Below are 17193 nucleotides of genomic sequence, written 5' to 3'. Positions count from 1 at the left end.
GCGCACGTACGCGTAGCGTTAGATATGGTCCGGTCAGTTTTAGCGGTGTGAGTCGCACCGAAACGGCACGGTACGTACGAGCTAAACTTACGCTTACTGTCCGCCTTACGCCCTCGACTACGGGGACAGATCAGTGGGATTAATAATCCACCCAAGCCCATAACCGCCGAACCGAACAACTGCTCACGGTGCTGTGACGTGCGCTAAAATATTACCCAAACAGCGGCAGCACACATATCTATTCTTGTGCGGCCGGTGCTCGTTAATGTTATTTAGAAACATTTTTATAAGATTAAATTTCATAATAATTTATGCCTTGTGGCTCTTTGGTCCGGTTCGGAACCGGCTCTGCTCTCGGTAGCGATCTCGCGAATGGCCACGGGCGGTATTGTTTTGTGCTGAATTGTGCAATTTTTCCATCCACCATTTACCGGGGCTGCTCTTTGCTTCACCGCGACCCGTGCTTAGTCTTACACGGGTAGCGCGTACCTCTTTGTGTTGTAAGTTGCAGAAAACTCTCCCCGGCACGGTTCCATGGGTCGCCGAACCATTGCAAGATTTATGCGCTCCCGGGGAAGCAAATCCAACCGTGGAAAATGTAGCGGAAAACGATGATGCTTCCGTTCCGTCTTGTGGGTTTCTTGTGAAGACGAGAGAGGGAGAGCATTGTCGAGCAGAGACTAAGTGCTAGGACATGATTGCGAACCTTTCCAAGGGGACGGAGCTGGGGTGGAAGGGGAATTATTGAACAAAATGGCAGTTTGTGTGCAGCTCAGACTAATATTAACTAATACGAAGTGACTGGTTATAAATTTTGCCAACAAAATTCCACAAGACGATTAAAGTAAAATTCAAACGACTTCAATTACTTGAAGAAGAGGAACTCGATTCTAACCTGTTTTCTTTCTCTCTCTTTTTCTGTCATTTCAGGTGAGTTTTGTAAACTGGAAATACAGAACTGATTTATCTCGCATAGGTAACGTAGCTATCATATTGTTGAAAAGGTTTTAATTAATGGTGACTCGACCGTGTAAAAGCTAAATCCAAAAGCTTCCAAGAATTTTTCAAACGTGAAGAATCATCTGAAAAACCTTTTCACTAAATTTTCTTCTGTAACATACGGTTCAAAAAACGTGCTCCGCCTGAAAGGTAACTAATTTTCAGCTTCAAATATCAATTACAATCAATTGCAGCTTGATGCTGGAAAACGTCCCAGACTTTGATAGACAGCAGTTTCATGTTATTCTCGCCTTCTAAGAAGCATAAGCACACATTACGCCTTTTTGTTTACCATTTGCTACGCTCACAAAAGATACGAAAGCTGCTAGCTTAATTAACGACATGCGAGCAGATATATTCTAATCAGCTTTCCCGTCCTCCGGACTTCATCACCGAAGTGCGATGTCTTTTGTGGACCCTTTTTTCGTTGTTTCATTGAGAAGCAGGAGTGAATGCTCCACAAATCCGTCACATTCAGTGAGAAGATTTCATCACTTACACACGGTGTGAAATGCGTGAGGGCACGAGGAGCACCCGTCTAGCAAGAGCACTTAAGAATTAATTTCTCCCGCAAGTTGCTTCTGCTGGTCGTGAGCATTAGTGCCCTGTGCCGGTTTCATTGACGAGAGCGTGGTAACACGCTGGTGTGGAAGTAACGCCGGGTGACCAACAGAACCGCTTCCATCCATGTATGTAATGTAGCCAACTCTACCCAAAACGGTAATGTAAGTGAAGATTGGTGTCGCTTTTTGTTGTCGGTGAAGAATTCACTACAAAACGTGGCCCCTTGAAAGAGCAGAAGGCTTGTATGTATTTATCTCGCACAGGGATCAAAACTTGAGATTTGTCTTTCGACTTTACACCTTCTTTTGTACCGAGATCTGTTTGTGTTCTGAGCAACTCACTGCTGCTGCTGCTAATCGTACCTTCCCACTCCGCGAACCGAAAGCTAAAACCAAACAAACGCACAGTACAGAGTAAAAACCGTCGGTGTGCAGCTTAGACCTGGTAGCCTTGTTGCTTGGTTTTGGTAAACAGAAACCGAAGAAGTTGGCCACGAAACGAAATGTACGCAAATACAACACACATATCTCTGCCCGACGGGGCCCCGTCACACTAATTACATCGAATCGGTACCCTTTTAATCTGATTCCCTCCTGTGGCAACACAAACACACCGCGGCAAACACAAACACGCGTTGGTACGCGGGTTCTGAGCAGAAAAATTAACCAAGCTTCTTACCGTTAAGGGCTGTTGGGTACCGTGTTCTGGTTCAGCATTTTTTACTAAAGTGTGTGTATGTGTGTGTATAGATGTTTTCTGCTTTTTATTTCCATCTCAACGCGCACCTCTTTTGCAAAAGGATGGAAGCAAGCACACGAACCTACATACTTACGCGAGCAATGGAGCAGCAGGAATGTTTATCCTTGCTTTTATGCAATGTTGAGGCATCCATTTTTCCCCCTCCACCCTGCGCTCCTTCACCAGGGTGGCTATGCGAAGCGGTGTCATTACTTTTTCATGCACGATGACGAGATCGTGCCGCGAGTGTAGGGAAGATCGCAATCGGAGAAGATTCACCTCAGTTCCTCTGCACCGGCATACAAGATGCTTTGTTCGTGGTGTTTTATCCTTGATGGAGATGAAAAAAAAATCTCACCACGATGCACACCAGCGAGTGTTTGTATGTGTGTGTGTGTGTATGTGTGTGCTACTGCACGACGACACGGTTTTCCTGCATTGTTTTTACGGATCCATTAGCCCAATGAAATCTTTTGCTCACCGCGTGGCTGGAAGATGAAATGGGCCTAGAGGTGCTTCGCTTTTTCTTCCCCTTTGTTGCACCTCACGTTCCCCTCCATCACTTTATTTGATGATGGATGAATTGAACTGCAACTAAGTAACTAGGACGTGGGCCATGAGCGAGGGTGATCCGAAAAGGGTTGCTATCCGCGTCCGGCGCCCTGCAAATGCCTTTACCATGACACTGCAAATAGGAAAAGTTTATTAAAACGTAAACTTCAGCCAAAATGCCGGCTGCGATGTTTTAATGCACAAAATGTCACGCAAAAGTGAAGTGAATTTCATTTCAAACAAACTGAACATTTTTGACAAGTCACTTCAAGGGCTGGGCTCTTTGTTGTGTGTCTTTTGTGTTGATGGCAGCGTCGGTGTGAGATGGGAAGTGAAAGAAAAGAAACATCCCAACTACCGATCCCTTTTAATTACATGGGAAAAACGGTGTTGATGGAAAATTAATGTACAGTTCGCCTGTTATCATTTGCTCCCGGGTTGCCAGCGATCGATAGAATTAAGGATGTGAGCGAATGTCGCTTTAAACATAACCTGCAAATTGTGGTAAAAGAAAAACGGAGATGGACTGTATTTGTACAATAACGTTAAGATGGGTCATTGCAGAATTTTGCTTCAATTTAAAAAAAAAATGATCTTAATTTTCTTTGGCACATATGGCAGCCTACTCTGCAAACTTATAGATATTTTAAGTTTTTATGCATTCTTTGAACTAGACTATATAACACTCTAAAACAAAGTCATTAAAAATGTTCTATTGGTCTCATCGACGGCATACAAACTTAAACTCATAATATAATTAGTTTAAGCAATCCTATTGATTATAGTGTGATAGTAGTGTTTGCAAAACACCACTTTTTATCCTTTTATTTTAATTAAAAAACTTGAAAAATGGTTCTTACTTATCACATCGGCTCCGATTAAACTGCCATTAGCATTCCGGGCCGTGCTCGTTCACACCAAAATATGTGTTTGTCGCTAGAAAATACATGCTCAATCAACTGACAGCCATATGTCAGCGTGGTCATGCGGAAGAGAAGACCGAAAACGAAATGCTGATTGCAGGATTCGTGAAGAAATGAACACCGAAAATCCATACCACCGCGGACAAATAAAAACAAAGCAAAACAAACAAACAAACAAGCAACAACAAAACATCCCTGACGTCCAATGTCAAAGACAGATGAAATGATGAACCGGTGGCAGGAGATTGGTGTTTCCCCCTCTCGGTCGAATGTATGGCGGGAGAAATATTGGGGAAATCAATTTATCAACCTGCGAAGCTTGAGTTTGAATTGAATTTTAAATTCAAATGTACCCGCCAGAGAGAGAAAGTGTAGCATGCCGTCCGCCATTGACAACACCAGTGCAATAAGCTACCCGCACAGCATCAGCAACCCATTTTGCACGGAAGAAGAGTCTCTCTGTCTATGTGTCGCTTGGCCAAAGCTTCACGGCCGACTAAGCTTGCAAATGTTTGCTAAATTGCAATCACCTTCGATTGCGTCGTCGTCGTCGTCGTCCTCGCCGTCGTTGTTGGGCGTGTGAGCACTCTTAACTCGCGTACGGGAGAAAAAGATTGATGTACACACATCAATATTCCTTTTCCTTTCCGCAGGTTGAAACGCGCTGAGTGTGTCCTTTTGTTCCTCTGTTTGTTTATTGCTGTGTTGCAGCAGTCGCGTTGACTTGCCACGAAACATCGGTGTGTAATCGTAATGCCATTGGAATACCATTGCCATAGCAGAAAAAAAACAACAAGAAACGCCATTTCGAAGATCCACTTACCCTACCGTCTTCTGGGGCGACAACCAGCGCCAAACGGGAAGCATTAAATTGTGGACGGATGAAGCTTGATTTGCATTCCATTTGAGTCCGTCACCGGTGCCATTTTCGTTTCGCTTTGGTTGCATGCCTTTGTGCTGATGTGTGCATTCCTCAAAACCTGCAAAAGATTGACCGTTTCCTATTTCGTCGTCGCATGCGGAGGCTAGTACGCGATGGTGCGCCATGTGCCCCGGCGAAGGTTTATTTGCGTTCGTGTGGTGCAGCGAAGATGAAACACGTTGCCGCCTGGAGTGCATCAGCAGCTGAACGATGGTGATGATGATGATGACGATACTTGGAAGCTGGCGATTGGTTTTGACCCTACCCGAAAGTCTCGTAAGTCTCGTCTCCGTAATGCTGTCAGGAAATCGTTTACGTACGTGCGTCCTTCATGTATCCACACACGCAGACACCATACGTACAGTTCAGTTCACCAGCTCCGTACTGCCGTGATGGGGCAACGATTGTTTCCAATCGAAGTGCGAACGTACTGGTTGTTGTTCTCTACCGCCCTACGTCGGGAACAGGATCCGGTGGACGCATCGAAGACATTCCTGTGGAATCTCACGTCCGCACCGGGAGACTGCGAGCGGCATTTTGAGCTGCCCCGGTATTGCAATTGCGAAACGTTGCGAACACGGACGAGAACGTGTCCGGATGAAGAAGCCCTGGTCGCGATCCTTCTCGGAGGGTTCCGTGCCAGTCAACACACAGGTTGACAGGTTGCGGGTAGATGAGCGGTGCCGATGAGCGATAAATCATTGCGAAAAGTGTTCATTTCAGAGACATTTGGTCAGGGACTGGCGGTCGGGCATCCATCCAGGCACTATCAAGGTAAGGTTGCACTGTTTGTCCCTTCGATGACAGATGCAAAATTGACACCATCGGTTTTGTGACATCGAAGAAGGATTGAGAGTCTTACCGTAAAATGGGTGCGGGAAAGATAAAGTCGGACAGGCTAGAGAACAGATCGTGTCAGATGATGGTTCGTGGCGCTAACATCAAACGCAGGAACGAAGGAGTATGTTAACGATCGCTGAAACGATTTGCAATGTTTCGTAGATTCGAAATAAGCTCTGTTTCCGCCTCTGTCAGCTCGAGACAATGCATTAGAAACAACAGACATCATAGCTCATAACTAAAAATAATCTCCTTACACGTGTCGTAAAGTGTTTGTTCGTTTTGTGGGCAGTTCTGTATGACAGCAGACATCGAACCCGTGTACGTGGAATGTGATCACTTACTGACCCTGTAATCTACCGTATTGTTTACGCACTATCAAATAAACTCGGACAAAGCACAATCTTTTTTTGTTTGCTCTGGCTTACACAGGTACATTCATCCAATCGAGCGTCAGTTAGAGTCATACCTTAATCCCCATCACATCCATCTGCACAACTGATGGAGCAGGGGTGGGAGGAAGACTCAACTCCCATGCCAGCGACTTTACCAGATTTTATGTTCCGAAAATCCCTGACAAACACGAATCCCGATGCCACACCGCACGGACACTGATTGACAGCTTGATTGACTGGCTGGCTGATTGATGTTTACTGAGCAACCACATATTTTCCAACCGGAAACTTATCGCGCACTCGCTATGACATGGGAGCGAGATTCATGTTTTCCAACTCCTCCTTTTTTTATTTTTGGTTTCGTGCGAGATGTGATCGATGGTGGCAAAGAATTCGACAGCCGAATAAAAGCATGATGTAATTCTTAGCATTTTTCCCCGTTTTGCCCGCGCACATCATGCATTACCATGCCGGGTAGTAGCAGGGAAAGTAAAGAAAGGGCAAAAGCCTTCAGCTCTGCTGAACTATTACTCAGCAAACCATTAGGGCAGAGAACTTAAACTGTCAAACTCTCCCGACATTATGTTTTGCTTTGCCCGAGGGTGACACATCCACCGGGACATGGGAGGACAGAGCGTTCGCTTTGTCGTCGATTTTTTGTGGGCTGAAGATGAAGACATTCCAAACGTTGAAGGAAAGTTTGCCACTTTTGCGGAGTAAATCTTGATCATTTTTCTTCCCCGCCGCTTTGAAAGGGCCCAGAAATAACTTACAACCCCGCGAGCAAATAGTCCAATGCGTTCCACAGGAGCGGTCAGGATGAATATCTTTCAATGAGCGAAAGTTTTTGATGGGGTAATTTTATTTTTAGCATCCAACATTATTTTTCCCTCGTCCGCTGTTGGGTGTTTAATTCCTGGAAGTAACACTCCAAATGCCAAAACACAAGTGTTGGCGTTGAATACACGTGTTGCAAAAAGTAATTCCTACGAAAGCTGTCCAGTTGTTGTGCAACGAAGGAGGGAATACTTTCTTGCGCAGAGAAAGCATGCTAATTTTTTCCCAGAAGTCCTGTGTCTGCTATGCTTTATCCAACAAAAAAATAAAGTACGTGGGATAGTATCTCTGATGTCCATGGGAATATTCTCCTAGAATTTGATGTTTCAAAGATATATTTCCATCCTTTAAGCTGTGCTTGTTTCATCCTGTACCTAACCTTAACAAGAGCCTTCTTAATTGGACACGGGACACCATCGAATGGCTTAGCTAAAGTGTCGGTCAGCGCTTCCCGGGCCATTCAGTGCACTAACGAGCCGTTTAAAGCACAAACCTCAAACTCTATCACCATTACTGGTTAGACGAGCGAGTCGCGCGATGCACTGACGAGAGTAGACGAAGAAGAAAAAAAAACCGCGGAAAAAGATCTTACGAAAATGGAAAGAACCTTACCATGCAGCACCAGGAACCGCGACAGATGTCGGCAATGACATTTTAATGCTCTTACTTCTCGTTAGCTTTTCCTGCTGCTGCTACTGCTCCGATACTTCAAAACCCGCACCATCTTTCATCTCGACCAGTGTGGCGTAGTTTCCGTTGTAAGCACCCTAAGCGAAAGAGAGAGAGAGAGAGAGAGAGAGAGAGAGAGAGAGAGAGAGAGAGGGAGAGATCTGGCCCGTTTTGAATTTTTGTCCCATACCCTTAGAGCCCCGGCATCGTCCGCCTTCGCCAAGAGACAACCGGCCCACCCCGGACCGGGATTTCTAAAAGTGTGCACACTGCAAACTTTCCCTCGTCGCTTTCTGGCGTAGGTGCTCTTAACGCTCGCCAAAATGAATGGTACTTGTTTGTGCTGCGCAAAGCACATGCAGACTGGCTGCTACTGCAAGCTAGAACTAATGCCGGCAGTGGTGGTGTGGGACAAAAATGCTTCCCCGAAACGCTGATGTTGAGCGCACGAGTCGCGAGTTGGTCTTTTGCTGGCTCAGGGAATTTCTTTACATTCCTTTCTTCGTTCTTTTTTTTTTGTTCCCCTCATTGGTCCCTTACCGACGGCGGCCACCGGCTGCTGTAGCTGCTGAACTTTGACTCAAACTGTCATTTGACGGATGCCCGACCCCACGGGTAGGACCGGCCCACAGGAGTGGAGCGAAGCAAAGATAGCGCAGACAAGCACCACGCGAGAGCACCGAGAGCTAAAATTATGACTACATCTGACTACCGCCTGCGTATCGGCGAGAAAAGTAGTACGCCACAGCATGGGTACAGCATAAATCTCAAGGAAAATAAGCAAAGCGAGAGGACCAAAATCTACCACGTTTCGAGAAAATTGCTAGCGTCTTAATTGTACACTTGGTCGGAGCTTCGTTTTTATTCTGCCTTTTGTTGGGTGCGGGAGAGCTTAAAAAAAGTAGAATCTTTCGCCTGTCGTGAAGTGTGCCCGCGGACCACATCGTTCAGCTGCCCAAAATTGCAGCGCTAAAATATTTACCACATCAACTTCCATCTCCGTCTCAGTCGACCACTTACGCTTGCACGCTTTCCTCTGTCACACCAATTGCGAGCGAAAGCATCCCGACTGCTGTAAGAAACAACAAACTTTAACATAATCTTAAAGAACAACAAGGAAAATCTGCTACACCAACAGTGGCCAAAACGTACCGACTGGGTTTGAGCGTTGGCTTTCGAGGACCATTAAGTTTCGCATGGCTGTTTGTTGAGATGAAACTACCAACACGAAAAGTAGGACAAAAACTCGACTCGTGAGAAAGGTTTGTGTGTTTTTTTTTTCACAAATAAAGTAAAAACCCAAATCTTTCTCAAAGTTAAACGTTATTCATCGTACATTCGTCTTTGACGCCAACTTCAACACAGTAGTAATATCAAATGTCTCGAATTTGTAATGAACGTTTTGCAAAAAATTAGCTATCTTTAAATTTGTTAATGAATTGGCTTATTTTATTTGGTCAATTATTAAGATGCTGCAATTATGCTTTAATTTTCTTATCTTAATCTTGAGAAACTAAGAGCTCTAATGATAGAAGCTTTGGCTACTTGGTGATTGAAAGTAGTGCAATTATGTTGTTCCCTTGTGGACCACCTTATCAAACGCTAGACTGATGGAGCCTGTATCAGTATAAGTCATAGATTGCCAAAGATATCAATGGTATATCCTAGACCACTAACTGTTCCGTAGAAAAATAAACTCAATATTTTTTATCATCAACGTCGAATCTCCCATTCCGTAAAACTTTTATCAATTTCCACAACTGTGCAAGTACATTTTAAAACTCGCAAATTATCTGACCCATTTAGATCAATTTTTCACCTGTGATAAATGTCATCCACGTTGGATCCACATTTCCCCACTCAAAAACACCCACACGAGCAAAAAAACAAAACAAAACAGAACGACCAATTTTATCGCCAAAAGTACGCGCTCTTCATTCCCCGGGAAAGCAGACAGCGAACCAGAACGAAGAAACAATCAAACATGTACAGGCCGGCGTGCGCGGGCGAAAGAAATGCCCACCAGTACCACCATCGCAAGCGGTGAAGCACACAGAGCAAGATAACACGGGAACGATAATACATCACCCGTCATTCATCCTCCAAACTACGTTTCTCACCCCACACGGGAGAGAGAGAAAGAGAGGGAGGGTTGGAAACATATCACTTTCACCAGCACGGATGCACATCAATCGCCTGCCCGAAACTCATCACTTCGCCGGGCTTTCTTGCGGGGGGTTTATTTGTTCGTAGCGGCAAGCGAGGCTGGAAGAAACAAACTCCCGACCGGGCGGAGCGGTGCGGATTTTAAATGAGCATCATCCATCGCATCATTACGGAAGAGATAGCGTTAGTTATTTTTGTTATTATGAATTTTGAGCACGCTAGACTGAACCGGAACAAAAACCCGGCATAGGATAAGCGGAGCCATGAAGCGGGGGAACCTTGGGACGGGGGCCACACACCTAGGCCCAGAGGCGGGAGGAAGGGAGCTTTTGATACGCTTGGAATGCGCTCGGAACGAAAGTTGCACAATTTAACCGATCAGTTCGGACGCGGACTGGATGGATTTGCGAGGATATGCGAGGGAGCGAGTTTGTATTTTACAGTTTGCCATCAGCTGGCGATGAATACGGGAGTTTGTGAGGGATATCCTTCGCTCTTTTAATGGCCACCCACGGTGGAACTGAATGGGAGCCATCTCTCCCTCCCCTCTAGATGGCTGAAAGATTGAAACGAAACAAGTTCCGTCCGACATTGTATGTATGTAAGGCTCTATGTGTGCGTGTGTGTGTGCATCGATGTGTAGCGGGGTGGCGATGAAGGATGGACGGTGCAGATCGGTAGATGGATCAAGTTTCAACCATTCGAAAAGTTTTGATGTATCTTTAAACTTAATCCTTTTCAGCAGTGCTTCAGGAGCGGGCGGTATCGATGCGCCCTTCATTCATGCAGTCTTTGTATGGGTGGCTATGTGTGTGCGATTGAGGGAAGAAAAACCCGCATGCTTTTTGCACCACAATCCATTTCCGTACACACGCCTGCTTAATGCTTTGTTTGGGAATGCTTGTTGTTTTTCACCACTGGAACTTCATCAGCAGACCGGGGTCGGTAGCAAACCAACAGGCTAAGAAGGCTGCTCCGCGGCCGAGGGAAAGAGGTGGAAAACTTTTCAACTCTTCTCTCAAACCACCACCATCCTTCCGTCATTCCCGTTCATTACTCAAGTTCAATGAAATAGATAGCGGACTTTTGAAAAGAGGATTTTACCGATCGAGAGTTTCCTCTCGCCCGCCGACACAACAAACAAACAACTCCAGTAATCATCCGAAACGGAACCATTTCTCCCCTATTGGTTTGCTCGGTGCGTGTGTGTGTGTGTGTGTGAGGGAGTGGGCCAGGCCACGGTTTCCGAACGTAGCACAATTGAGCGAAAGCAATCAATCGAAAATTGCTCCCCTAGAATGGGACGGGAGTTTGACGGACGAACGGCGCTAAACTGCCCTTTTGCCTGCCGGCCCAATGCCGGGATGGGTCGGGAAAATTTATTACACCGTCCATCGATATAAATTGCTCCGGGCCGAGCTCCTAAGACAGCAAGTCCAAGCGTGCGCGTGTGTATGGCCATCTTGAAGGGCGCTGCACGGAATCACGGAAATGCTAACATGGAAAAAGAGACGGAGGAAAAGGATTATGCGCTAAATACGCTTGGACAGGGGCGAAGAAGGGGTGTCCGGGGTTAACCCGGGGCAGCGGATGAACACAGTTTTGTCTCACGGTTCTGTGTCGAGGCTGTAAACGTGCTAAATCATCGAGCTGAGTGCTGAATAAAAGTTTTTTAATCGTTCGGCAACAATCGAGCAACGCTCAAGCACACAAGCTGCTGTTAATTGACATACTTATTTGAATAAGCTTTTCCCAACTGCCACGGCTCGGCTTCGAAACAGGTTTACATAATTGCTTCAGCTAATATTTTGACCCGGTTTTCGCGGAAGCTTTCCTGAAACAAAAAACAAACAAACACACAAACGTTTGCACGGAGTGAAACCGTTTTCCGTCATTTAGCCTGGACGCCTGGAGTGAAGCGATCATTACTTGTTACCGATCGACCGACCGGCAAACAACATAAAACATAAAAAGTAAAGCGCAAGCAAAAAACAACCAAACCCTCCTTTGCTTCTCACTTCGTCAGGAGCAAAGCACACGCACACAGACAGATACACAGGAAGGAAGTAAATCTTCTTCGACAGCGAACGATTTCGAAGGCGGGCTCGACTCGCATCGCACCGGAATCGATAGCAAATTTCAGCATCATTTAATTTTAATGATCCAATTTATTTTTTCTCCTCCTCCTCCTTGCCCTTCCGTGCGCTTCGTTCGTGTGTTTTTTTTTCTACTTTTGCTCCACTACCACCAGCGCTTACAGAAAGTAGAAAGATGATATTTTCCTTCCTATCCGGGATGAGGATGGGATATATATTTCTGTGGACCCATTGCCGGATTGCTGGCCCGCTCTGTGTGTGTGTGTGTGCGTGTCTTATGAGTCAGCCGCGGCCGTGTATCAGTCCATCGTATCAGCTTTCCCCCTACTGCCAAGCAATTGCAACCGACTTGTCATCGATTTGTTCTGTCGAGTACGGCAGTCGAGTTTAACCTTACAGTGCTTCTCTGTTTTCCTTCATTACTGTCATCATCGCATGTGTGGCTGGGCGATGGTGACTGGGAGAAAATAAAATCACATCACCGCTGACATTGATGGTGTAAGATATCACATTTTACAGAGAAAATACGTTTATTGAGCTTTTCGTAAGCAATCAAGGAATGTCATCGCGAACTCGATCGATTAGAATGGCAATAGATTAATGTGCGGATATTGAATCCGATGGCATAACGAAACATTTACTCGTTGTCTGGCTTTTATGAAGCTTCAAATTAGAATTTAAATTCATTTTCGTTGCTTTAAAATGGTATGGTTTTATTGATTTTATGTTTATCATTGACCTATTTCTAACGAAAACTTCTATTCCTAATGCTGTTGCACCTCAACGCGCTCAAAATGGCCAGGTTAAGCTAGGAGAGCTTCTTCAACAACACAATGCATATGGCTGTAAAACTTCAATATCTCAACAACCTTTTTAGCTTCCATTCCAAATGCTTTCCCGCACGCTCGCATAGCCATTTCAAACACATCTCCTATGCTCGCTGAGCGAAGGGAAACCAATTTCCATTCCCGTTCGACAGGCGAGCGTATAAAAATGGCATTCTTGTGCCACTAAATTTAATGACATTTGCAACACTTTCACCAGCAGGAGACAAAGCAATTGCGGGGCTTTGCTTACCGGCGGCAATAGCCTTGAAGAAGAATCGCAACGATCATACCGCCGCCTCTTTCGCAGCCTTTCCTGGCGTCCTGGTACGGCAAGACTGGGAGCAGCGCAAAACCCTTCCGGACGTTGCCCCACGGTCGGAGGCGTCGTTTGTCTAAGTGCATAAAAATGAAAAATGCTTTTGTTCTGCACGGTTGAATTTCATGATTTTTCTCACCATTTTCAATTGTGGAGGGGGGGGGGCGATGGGACAGTGGCAAAAAACAGCAGCTGCAGCAGCAGCAGTCCCGGGACTAGACAATTGTCTAAGACGAAGAATGCTTTTTTTCATTGCTTCTCATTTCTCTCTACTTGTTTGCAATGCTCTCGTGGAAAACATTGCATCTCACGCTTCATATTCTCATTCGATTGAAAGCATTTTGCAAGTGATATGAATGGGCCCTGAGGGTAGGGTGGTTGGAGGGGAAAGGTTTGTGTTCGAGTTAGTTTTCTTTTTATTATTTTTTTTTTTTTGCTCATGTGTTAAAGCCCTTTCTCATGGGTAGAACGTTCCGAATGATTTTTTTTTAAATTGTTCGAGTGCGACAAAAAAAATCCTCCAAACGAATGGCGAAGATAAAACTGGCGACTCAAATGGTGCACGGTGGCGGGCACACGTGTGCCACAAACTAACGTTACCTCCCATTCCCATGCAGCGCTAGTTACTGCCTCTGGGAGCCATACCCCCGCTGTCAGCCCAATTCATGCCGACGAAGCTTGGGCGTGTGTGTGTGAGTGTGTGTAGGTGTGTCTGAAAATGATTCGCATGAATAAGTAACAAATAAGCGAAAAGAGACTGTAAGGAGACACACGTGCAGGCTACACCAACGTTTGTGTGCGCACATCTGTATGTGTGTGCGAGCGAACACAAACGTGAATTTAAAAATGGCAGAAAGAATCATCACATACGTCGAAATGAAAGCCAGTTGCGTAACGTGTGCTCCACCGCCCGGTCGCGTCATCCCCCACGTACCATCAGCTCCATCTTGCAGCATTGTAAAGTGAGGCAAGAATGGGCCACACACGCTTACCTTTTGCACATACGACGGGAATAAAGGAATGGGCGCTTCAAGGCAGCGCACTCCAGCGACAGCTAAAGCGCGACAGAAACGCAAAAAAAACCCTCTCTGACTGAGCATGTGCTGGTGTGCGATGTCAAAGGGTTGCAGCGGGTGGAAGGGGAAGCCTCTAAACATACTTTTTATTGTTGATAAAAGCAATTTTCCTTTCAAGACAGAGCTACAGCATGATTCCAGCAGAATTCAAAAGCGTATTTTTTTTTGTTACGCTTTGTTGTTCTTGTCGAGCTCGATTTGTCGCTTTTTTTACTCTCTTTTTTTTTGCACAAAATCTTTCTCTTTCAGCTCTCTAAGCCTTTCATGTTTTATGCCTGTCCAACTGGCTGTGTTTTCAGCGAGGCGCAGTATGGGAGGCTTTATTGTTTTTTTTTCTGCGCTTTCTTTTACCTTGAAAGATTTTCACATTGAAGCACACTGTTGAAAGCCTGAAAGCAGGGAAACTCATTTTTCCGAGATGAGTTAGTAGCCTCTTACTGATATGGTTTTTGTGCGACATCTAACCAATTGCTAATATCAAAATGTTGGAATTGAGGCAGCGTCGTACTTGGATCTATCCTCATCTAGACGGTTCTCGTCATTCGATTAATTGATATATCTTTAGATTGTATGACCACGGATTATTAAAATAAATTAAACAGTTTTTTCAAAAATTTCTCTTCCCATCCCGGTCACATTTTAACAACCTTTACTGTTCCCATCGACAAAGGTCACCTTTGTCTAATGCAAATCCCCCTCCATCGTGTGGAGGGCAACTTTCGGTCAGCAATCATCATTACCATTGACCACCAAACACTGTTGTTCATCGATTGGCGAACCAAAGTCGTGGCAAGATAAAATCTTTTATTTGTCTCGTCTCTTTATTGTTTTCCCAACTGCGCCACACCAACTCAAACTCGAAACACTAATGTAACGTCAATGTTGAAACCATCCCGCTGCCGACGAAAACGTAAGTGCGTAAGCGGAATAATTGGACCTCGACCTTCTCCATCGAACGCGGCACCACCGAACCGCGGAAGAATTGTGTTTTATAATAAAACGATGCGACCAAAAGTTGGGGGCACGTGGGGCGTTCCGAAAAAAATGCCAAACCAAAACGCAACCGATCCGACTCTTTCCGAGGGGAGCCGTTGAGTTAGGCAAATGAGAAACAAATCAATTCAAGTGGTCCGGCAACGAAAAGTAAACCCCGGGAAGGAAAGCACACTTACACCGTCCACTTTCGGCGTGCGGTGCGGGTGGCGCTGCTGAATGGAAAGCGCCCGAGAAGCCGCGAAAACCACGGAAAAGGATGCCGGAAGCAAACCCAACGAACGTAAAAACAAGCTTACTGCCCACCGATGGGCCGTTGATGGGCCGACGGAATCATAAATAAAACAAGCGACATAATTTTCCCACTTTTCATTTCACCTTCTGATTCTGATTATTCCAATTTAACTCGCGCCCTTCGCTTCGCGCGACCAGGCGACGGAAGGTGCGCTGCCACGATGTGGGCCGGTCGGTGGGTGATTGGGTGGCTCAAGTGTGGGCTCAAGTCTGTACGCGGGAGGGAAAAAAGGAGCGAACTTGGCGCTGGTGGTTGCACCTTTCCCATCATGCTTCTTCTCTGGCCCCTGCCGTACGTTCTATGCAATGCAGAACTATTCGACGCCACCAATCATCCGCGCATTTGTAGGGTTTCTGTTGTAGCTTCTTACTTCTCACACAAAAAACCCACACACAAACCAGAGCTCTGCTCGCTTTTCGTTCGAGAAGAAAATCAGGACGCCATCGGGCGTTCATTCCTTTGCTATCTTAATTTATGCACTCTCCACAAAACCACCATCGCGATGCTAATCGCGGGAAGGAAAGATGGGCAGAACCCGTTGTTGGGGTGGGGAAAAAAACGAACGGAAAATCAACGAAACACGTTTAATTAGAGAAAGTTTTTTTCTTCCTGTTTCTGCTCTCCCACGATTCGTTTCCGGTGAAATAATAATCGGATTGTTTTTTGTTCCGTCTCCCTTCCGAACCTTCGCTATGTTTTGTTGGGTTTCTCTTTGTTGTGCGGAAGCAGGGTCAAAAAGTGGCATAAAAGTTATTGATTTAGTGGTTATTTGATGAGTTAGTGGCTTTTAGTCAAGAGTCTCTCGCTCACTTGCTTAAGGGTTTCATATTTTTATGAATGATGTATTAGTACTCTTTTTCATAAGCACAGCTCTTCATAACATCACATCGTTAACATTTATTAATTTTACTTTTCTCTTCTTCTCTCTCCCACAGGCTTCGGATTTGTCACATTTCAGAGTGAAGATGTAGTGGACAAAGTTTGCGAAATTCACTTCCATGAAATCAATAACAAAATGGTAGGTGGCAAACTCGTCTAATTACATGCGTTCTGACATAAAACATATAAACACAATTGTATCACCGTTTCTTTCGCTCTCTTTCTCTCTCTCTCTCTCTCTCTCTCTCTCTCTCTTTCTCTTTCCTTTCTCGCCTCCCTCACGCAGGTCGAATGTAAAAAAGCACAGCCCAAAGAAGTGATGCTTCCAGCGAATCTGGCCAAAACGCGCACCGCCGGGCGTGGGACATACGGTGAGTTTGTAGTGTTGAGCGGCGCCGGTCCCTCCTCCAGCACGCTCGGGCCGGTCGGGCCCACGACCAGCTCGACGGTCGGGTCGACGTTGCGCTATGCTCCCTACCCATTGCCCGCCACTATCACGAGCCAGCAGGCGGCTGCGGCCGCCGCCGCTGCAGCCGCTGCCGCCGCCACCACCACCCACATCTTGCCCCTGTCTGCTGCCGCAGCGGCGGCTTCGGCCGCCACTCCCTCCCTGCTGCAGTACGCGGCGGCAGCGGCAGCCGCAAACGCGAACGCCAACACGCAACAGTCGGCCGCCCTCGCGTACGAACATTCGCTCAAGCGGCTGCTGGCTGCGAATGCGGCCGCCGCTGCCAACGCGCTGCGACCCCATCCGGCTGCCGTTGCTGCGGCGGCAGCCGCCCATCCAGCGGCTGCTGCCGCCTCGGCTGCGGCGGCCGCCCATCACCATCACCATCATCATCATCAGCATCAAGCGGCTGCTGCAGCCGCTGCTGCTGCTGCTGCTGCTGCCCATCACCAGCCGCGAGCCACGGCCACACTGACCTACCCGATCGGGGATCTGCTCGGGGCGCAGGGTCTCGATCTGGCCAGCATGTACCCGTTGCAGGCGGCGGCCAGCCTCGGGCTCTGACAGCCAACTACCACCATTATTCAGGTGCAGAGGCCCCAGTAGACCTCCGAGGAGTTGGATGTTGGAGGGCTAAGCGAGAAACCCCTTCGAGAGC

General features: G+C 46.4%; 1 protein-coding gene across 11 annotated transcripts in view; it reads left to right on the top strand.

The window, feature by feature from the left end:
• Positions 1–17193, top strand: part of LOC120949094 (RNA-binding protein Musashi homolog Rbp6) — a 582997-nt gene that overhangs the window by 534544 nt on the left and 31260 nt on the right. For all 11 annotated transcript variants that reach the window (XM_040366093.2, XM_040366102.2, XM_040366101.2 and 8 more), the window contains 2 exons: positions 16144–16226; positions 16374–16458. In XM_040366093.2, coding sequence (XP_040222027.2) covers positions 16144–16226; positions 16374–16458 — 168 coding nt within the window. The remainder of the gene's footprint in view (positions 1–16143; positions 16227–16373; positions 16459–17193) is intronic.

Source organism: Anopheles coluzzii, chromosome 2 (assembly GCF_943734685.1).
Source record: "Anopheles coluzzii chromosome 2, AcolN3, whole genome shotgun sequence".
Classification (NCBI taxonomy): domain Eukaryota; kingdom Metazoa; phylum Arthropoda; class Insecta; order Diptera; family Culicidae; genus Anopheles; species Anopheles coluzzii.
This window is presented reverse-complemented; position numbering and strand designations above follow the sequence as displayed.